Source organism: Fonticula alba (genome assembly GCF_000388065.1).
Source record: "Fonticula alba strain ATCC 38817 unplaced genomic scaffold supercont2.3, whole genome shotgun sequence".
In the NCBI taxonomy this organism is placed as follows: Eukaryota; order Rotosphaerida; family Fonticulaceae; genus Fonticula; species Fonticula alba.
In genome coordinates, this window is record NW_009242973.1 from 361,180 (window position 1) to 368,366 (window position 7,187).

Here is a 7,187-nt window from a genome sequence, read left to right on the forward strand (position 1 = left end):
CCCCCCCCCCGCGCGCGCGCGCGCGCACGCCATGCGGGCCCTGCGCACAGCCTCGTACAAGGCCCCGGGGGAGCTGCACGCGGCGCTCGATCGCCCTGGCCACTACCCCCACCTCCACACGGGGCCCCCTTCGGCCGGCCCAGGTGGCTACAGCTCGCCCGACCTGCTGAGCTCCTCCCCCATGCCGGATGAGTTTGACGACGCCCCGGAGGCGGAGCTGCTGATGTTCCATGCCGCCATGCCGCCCGGCGGGGGAGGCACGGTGTATCGGCGTCTCAGCGGGGCCGCCGGTTCCGGGGGCCGGGCCCTGCGCGCCACCCCGGACATCGCCGGGCCCGGGGGGACCCCCTCGCCGCGGTGGCTGCCGCACCGGGACCACTCGGGCGGTGGCCCGCTCGGCGCCTCGCCCTCCGGCGGGTGGGTCACTCCGCCCGGGGCCGGCGGGGCCGGGCCCTCGCCCGTGTCGCCCCCCCGGGCGGCGGCCTTCCAGCCACGGCACCGGCGCTCCTTCAGCGGCGTGGCGGCGGTCAATGCCGACCCGGCTGACGGGAGCGCCGGCCACCTGGCCGGCTCGCGTGTGCACCGGTGGCGGCCCAAGATGGCTCCCCCGGCCACCGGGGCCGGCATCGGCCCGTACGCCGACGAGCATTCGGTCCCGCGGCCGACCGGCGGCCCGCTTGGGGGCATGCGCCCCGGTGGCAGCGGCAGCGGCAGCGGCAGCGGCAGCGGCAGCGGCAGCGGCAGCGGCACTGGCGGCGGCGGCGGCGGCAGCAGCATCGCCATCAGCAGCAGCAGCAGCAGCAGCAGCAGCAGCGCCGGTGCCACGGCCCCCGGCTCGAGTGGTGGCGCCGGCCCTGGGCACTTTGGCTCGGCCCCGGCCGGGTACCATGCCCACTCGGCTGGCGGGCTGGCGGCGGTCCTGGCCTCGGGCCCCTCGCCCGGGGCCATGTCCTCCCCGGCGGAGGAGGACCCGGCCGGGCATCATCCCCATCATCATCATCATCATCATCATCATGTGCACCATGCCCCGCCCTCGGGCGGGGTGGTGCCGCGGCGGACGCGCCCGCTGTCCGGCCCGAGCGCCGGGTTCCATTCGCGCGTTCGGAGTGGGGCCTTCTCCTCGGGCGGCAGCAGCGCCGGCCCCGGCACCCCGGTGGACCTCTTTGCCGGCGGGGGCCCCGGTCCGGGCTCCTGCAGCGGCGGTGACAGCAGCAGCAGCAGCTCCTCCACCCCCATCCCCGGGTCCATGGGCCCCGGGCCCGGGGCCGGGGCTGCCTCCGGCACCGGGACCCCCCTGTCCGAGCAGATTGCCCAATTCTCCCTGCACCCGCAGTCGGGCGGCGGGCCGGCCGGCGCGTCGTCGAGCCTGGCCTCCCGCCGGCGGTCCTCCTCCCTGGCGTCGCTGTCCTTCCAGCACTCCAAGTCCCGCAGCATGTCCCTGTCGTCGCACCACCCGCGCGAGTCCAGCGGCGGCGGCCCCGGCCCGGGCCCGGTTCTCTCGCCGCCCCCCTCCTCGACCGGTCCGCTGGGCCATGCGCCGTCCTCCCAGCAGCACTACCACCTGCAGCAGCAGCAGCAGCAGCAGCAGCAGGCCCAGTCGCAACCCTTCCACGCGCACCACCAGCACCTCCACCAGCTCCAGACGCAACAACACCCCCTCCTGTCGCAACAGCAGCAGCAGCAGCAGCAGCACCTTCACCAGTTCCACCAGCAGCCGCAGCCGCAGCAGCAACAACATCACCACCAGCACCACCTGGGGAGCGGCCTGCATTCGGCCCTGTCGGCCTCGGTCCCGGAGCTTTCCATGTCGCCCCCCTCGCCGGGGGGCAACGCCTTCCCCTCGCACCTGCCGCATGGGGGCTTCCCCGGGGCCGACCCGCATGAGCCGGGCCACTTCCAGTAGCGCATGCGCGCGGGGGGCTGGGGCGGGGGGGGGGCCCTGTCCGGTGGGGCGGCCACCTGGCCAGCCGCCGCGACTGTCGCTCTTCTCCCTTGCCTTCCCGGGAAAATACACCCTTTCGCCCTCGACTGCTCTGCTTCACGTGTGTGGGGGGGGCGGAGGGAAGCGTGCGTGCGCTCGTGCGCATGCGCCGCCAGCCGCGTGTGCCTGGGGCCGTGTGAGTCTCCTGCGCGCGGGCGTGGGTCCGCGTCTGGCGACCGGGGGGCCGCGCCGCCCGGCGCCCGGCGGCCGTGGCGAAACATTTGAAGGCCAGACGGGCCCCGACACGTACCATAGCTCAGTCGGTAGTAGCGTGGGATTCATAACCCCAAGGTCGTGAGTTCGAGCCTCACTGGTCCCAGGATTCTTTCCTTTTTGCACGCACCGCTCACCAAAAACCGTTACAATCGCCCGGGGGGGGGGGGTATTTTTGAAAAGCCATCCCGCGCGCCAGTCATCTTCCCCCGCCCCGTGCCGGGGAAAGGAAGCCCGGGGGAGCCCTGTGCACCCGGGCGGAGTGGGAGGGGCGGGGGACGCGAAAAGGACACGCACAGAGACACCCCCGCCCTCCGGCCGTGTGTCTCTCTCTGCCCAAACCCCGGGGGCAGTGGGAGGGCCGGCGCCGGTGGGGGGAGGGGGGGGGGGAGGGGGGATAAAGTCCATTGGCTGCTGACACGCCCAGCCCCGAGCGCAGATCTAGCACACGGGCGGGCGCCCGCACGCCGACGCCCGCGTCCCCCCCCCCCCCCCCCCCCCCCCCCCCCCCCCCCCCCCCCCCCCCCCCCCCCCCCCCCCCCCCCCCCCCCGGCCGGGCGGCATCCGGCCCCCCGGGCGCGGGGTGCCCCAGTCACACACGGCGCCCGCCGCCCCTGGCACATGGCATACAGAAGACGCGCGGCCTCGGCCGGGGACCGCTGCCACTCGGGCCGCCACCCCCTTCGCCTCGTCCTCCCTCCCCCCCCCCCTCGCCTCGCCTCGCCTCGCCTCGCCTCGCCTCGCCTCGCCTCCCCTGCTTGCCTGATCGCCCGTGGCTCCCCCGTCGGCTCCGACCGCTCGCCTCGCCAATTTCCGCGCTCGCCTCGCTCGCTCGCTCGCCCGCTCGCGCCCCCGCATCCCTCGGCCGGTTGTCATGGAGGCCCTCCATGACAGGACCTTGAGCCTCTTCTCGCAGCCGGAAACCGATCTCAACTGGCAGCAGCAGCATGACAACTTGAACGCCTGGGCCGACCTCCTGGAGAGTCACCCCGCACGGAGGGGGCCCCTCCGGGAGTCGGACGCCGTGGCGGCCGCGGCCAGCCGGCTGCCCCCGCCGCTGGCGGTCCAAATGCTGGTGGCCACGGAGGCCCTGCTGCTGGATGGCCGGGTGCATGCCGGCGCGCCGCAACCGGACGATGGCGACCCGGCCGGCCCGGGGGCCGACTCGCCCGGGGCCCTGGCGCGCCTTGTGCGCCTGGCCGAGGTGGCCATCCTGTGCGCGGTGGCCGCGGTGCGTTCGCCATCCGCCCCTTTGCCTCCCCCCCCGCCCCCGCCACACCCTGGCATGCCCACTGACCCGTCGGAGCCATGCCGGGCTGCCTTGCGTCTGTCACGCCGCTGGCGCCGCCATCCGCACGCATGTGCGTGTGTGTGTGTGTGTGTGTGCGCGTCTCTGCCTATCCGGCCTACGACAGATGAAAAGCGAACGCAGCCGCATGCTGACGGCGGCCTGTCGCCTGTTCCAGGTGTACGCGGAGACCGTGCATCCGGGCATCTTCGAGCGCGTGCGCGAAGACATCATCCGGGTGCTGCTTCACTCCTGCGGCCGTGTGAACCGCGTACGTGCGCCCCTAGCCGGGACTCCCTCTCTCTTTCCGTCCTCCTCTCTGCCTCTCTCTCTCTCTCTCTCGCACACACTGACACACATGCACACCGTGCATGCATGCCCATCGCTCGCCCGCTGCTACAGGTGTTTGTCCTTCGGTCGTCGGCTGCCCTGGCCAACACGATCCGGCACTCCGGGCTCCCGTCAATCCTGCACCAGCTGTGCACCATGCCGCCGTCGCGGATCCCCCTGCAGCGTGAGTATGTGGCCCGGTATGTGCTCATTTTCCCCCTCCTATGCGCATATGCTAGCCACACACACGCACACACACACACACACACACACACACACACACACACACACACACACACAAGCCCCTATGCGCGGACCGCGATCCTGACACGCTTGGCTCGCCCCTGCGCCCTCGGCCCCACGGTAGATCCGTCTCCCAGTGCCTGGAGCAGATGCCTCTGGCTGACCTGCAGCCTCACCTCCCGCATGTTGTGACGCTGCTGCCCACGGTGCGTGTGTGCTTCCCCGTGATACTTCGCCCCATGCGACGCCCGCGCTAAACCTCTCTCTCTCTCTCTCTCTGCTTGTACCCCCCTTTCCCCTGGCTCTGGACCATGGACTCCGACCGCGCAGCTGCTCACCGACGCCACCCAGCCGGTCCGCAAGGCGGCGCAGCATGCCTTCGTCTGCCTCCATCGGCGGTCGTCCTCACATGCGCGAGAGTGCGTTCGAGCCCGACCTCCCCCTCCCCCTCCATGTCGCGATTGCCGGCCCGGCCTTTTGTCGCACGGCTCGCCCCACCGACTCGCCACTGACGCCCACGCCCGGCGCCATGGGCTCCCTGCTCCAGCCTTCTCGAGCGCCTGCCCGCACGCCAGCAGCGCCTCTTGCTGGAGCTGACCGACTCGAGCAGCACGGCGGCCGGTCCCGGCGGCCGTGCTGCCCACCTGGCCACCGAGGTCCCCGGCCGGGGCCCCTCCCGCGGGCCTGCCCCTGTCACAGCTGCCCCCGGGCAGAGCATGCGCGATCGCATCGCCGAGGCCCGGCGCCAGGCGGCTGCCATGGCCCCCGGCGCCCCCACTCCCACTCGGTCCACTGATGCGGACGCCCGGTTCCCGATTGTGTCCTTCCTGCTGCCGGATCCCCCGCCCAGCTTCCGCCTCGGTGCCGGCCTCACGGGGACGTTGGTTGCCCCGGCCCCGGCCCCGGCCCCGGCCCCGGCAGCGGCCTCGATCCCAGCCTCGGTCGCGGCTCCGGGTCCGGGCCTGACCCGGGCTCCGACCCCGCCCCTGACCCCGGGTCCGGCTCCGGGTCCGGCTCCGGGTCCGGCTTCGGCGCCGGCGCCGGCGCCGTCCTCCTTGTCGACCCCGGTGCTGGGGCTTCCCGGTTTCGGTGGCCGAGGCCAAGTCCCGGCGGCTGACGTCCTGTCGGAGCGCCCGGCGGCCGTGGACACCGGGCCCCTGCGGCGACCGGCGGCCCCCCCGGGCGGGCGTGTCCCCCTGCTGGCAATGCCAAGCGGGGATATGCCGGCCGGTGGCGGCCACAATCCGCTCAGCTCGCTGGCGTTGCAGCCTCCGCCTGCCCTCCTTTTCATGGGTGGCCTCGGGGCGCCGGCTGATGTGCGGCCCAGCTCAAGCCCCACCGATTGCTGGCCTGCCACCGGTGAGCTTGGTGCCGGTGTGACGACACTCGAGGCTCCTGGGCCGACTGCGGCCGGGCTCGAGCCGCCCGACCGGCCTGCCAAGCAGCTTGACTCGTCGGCCGGGCCTGCCACGGCCGACCAGCCCGCCGCCTCGGCTGGCGGCACTCCCCCCAGGCCCGTTGGGCTCGCGGCGCCTGCTGCGCTGGTCGGCCGGCGGGCTTCCTTTGCCGAGGAGGTGCCAGCTTCCTCGGCCCATGCTTCCATGGCGCCGGGTCAGCCAGCCGCCCCGAGGGAGGCCCTCCCCCCGGCCGATCACCACCAGCATGCCCCGGACGCCGGCCAGGGCCACATGGTGGACGAGCCGCCGGCCGTGCACGACCACCTCGCCAGCTCGTCCGCCTGCCCGCCGGCCCGCCGGCCCGGCCCGGTGGACAGCCTGCCAGGGCTGACGCTCGAGGACTTGGCTGGTGCGGGCGATCCGACCGAGGAGCCCGGCGCCGGTGGCTCCAAACCGACGGAGCTCGAGGCGCCGGGGCTCGAGTCCAGCACACGGCCCACCTGCCAGCCGGACACCGCCGACTCCCGGGCCCTTGCCCCCGAGCCGGCGGGCAGTCCCCCCCGGACAAGCCCCCCTCTGGAGGATGCCCCGGCGGAGGGGGGTACCCTGCCGCGGGACGGCTCGGCCGCCGGGGATCCCCCTCCCCCCGTGGCCCCGGGGCCGGCCCCCGCCGCCCAGCAGGGCAGTACCATGTCGCAGGTCGCGGCCCGGGCGGCTGCTGCTCCTCCCTCCTCCTCTCCCCCTCCTCCTCCTCCTCCTCCTCAGAATGAGCAGCCCCTCGTGGTGGGGGCCGTCGCCACCGCGGCTGCCATGCCGCCGGGCCGATCTGTGCGCCTTGCCACCGGCGCCCCGGCCACCCGGCCATCGGCCAACCCTGCGAGTCGGCCACTGAACGCTCGGCCGCTGGGCACCCCCCCGGGCCGGCCGCTCGGCACGCCCCGGATGCCTGCAGCCGGTCGGGCGCCCGGGACCCCTTCGCCGGGGCTGAAGCGGCCGCACCCCGGCCCCGCCGCCACCCCCTCACCGGGGTCGAAGCGGCCGTGTCCCAGTCCCCATGCCGCCACCCCCTCGCCGGGGCTGAAGCGGCCCTCCCCCAGCCCCATTACCACCCCCTCGCCCGGGGCAGAGCGGCTGCGCCCCCCGGGCCACGCCCCGGCCCTTGGGACCCCGTCGCCAAGCGCGCGCGCCGGGCCAGCCGCTGTGCCCCCCACCGGGGCCACCCCCTCGCCGCCCGGGGGGCTGAGCCCGGCTCTGCTGGCTCGCCGAGCCGCGCGCCTGGCCAACGTCGGCCTCCTGACCCCGACCGTGGCCTCCTTGGGCAAGGCTCGGCCGCGCATCAGCCCCACGACCAAACCACCAGCCGACCGGCCGGGCTCGCGGCGGTGACCCCCTCCGGCGCCCACCACCGCCCCGGCCGCATCAGGGAAAAATACAGTAGACTGACTCTTGGACCGACCGGTGCTGATCTTCGGGGGTGTGTGTGGCGGGGGGGGGGGGGGGGGGGGGGGGGGGGGGGGGGGGGGGGGGGGGGGGGGGGGGGGGGGGGCGGGGGGGGGGGGGGGGGGGGAGGGGGGGGGGGGGGGGGGGGGGGGGGGAAGGGGGAGAGAGAGAGAGAGAGAGAGCAGGCGGGCAGGCGGGGGGGGGGGGGCTCCGTGCCGCAGGAGGCCGGGCGGACCAAGCGGCCTGGAAACACCGGGCGGCAGATGCCGGCTGCTTGAGGGACAGGGGGGAGGGG

At 74.9% G+C, this 7,187-nt stretch overlaps 2 protein-coding genes and 1 non-coding gene across 3 annotated transcripts in view; all 3 read left to right on the forward strand.

Annotated features, from left to right (window-relative positions):
- Positions 1-1,903, forward strand: part of H696_01891 (hypothetical protein) — a gene marked incomplete at both ends in the record, with an annotated part of 4,990 nt that extends 3,087 nt beyond the window's left edge. Inside the window, one exon of the mRNA XM_009495793.1 lies at positions 51-1,903. Coding sequence (XP_009494068.1) covers positions 51-1,903 — 1,853 coding nt within the window. The remainder of the gene's footprint in view (positions 1-50) is intronic.
- A 323-nt stretch (positions 1,904-2,226) lies between these two features.
- On the forward strand, positions 2,227-2,300 carry H696_01892. Its single transcript has one exon. It is a non-coding gene; the product is annotated as a tRNA-Met (tRNA).
- A 611-nt stretch (positions 2,301-2,911) lies between these two features.
- H696_01893 (hypothetical protein) lies at positions 2,912-6,838 on the forward strand (the record flags this gene model as incomplete). Its single annotated transcript, XM_009495794.1, has 6 exons — positions 2,912-3,425; positions 3,610-3,753; positions 3,885-4,012; positions 4,180-4,261; positions 4,386-4,474; positions 4,603-6,838. Exons 1-6 carry the CDS (start codon positions 3,069-3,071, stop codon positions 6,836-6,838), a joined length of 3,036 nt encoding a protein of 1,011 aa, XP_009494069.1. The 5' UTR covers positions 2,912-3,068.
- Positions 6,839-7,187: the final 349 nt, after the last annotated feature.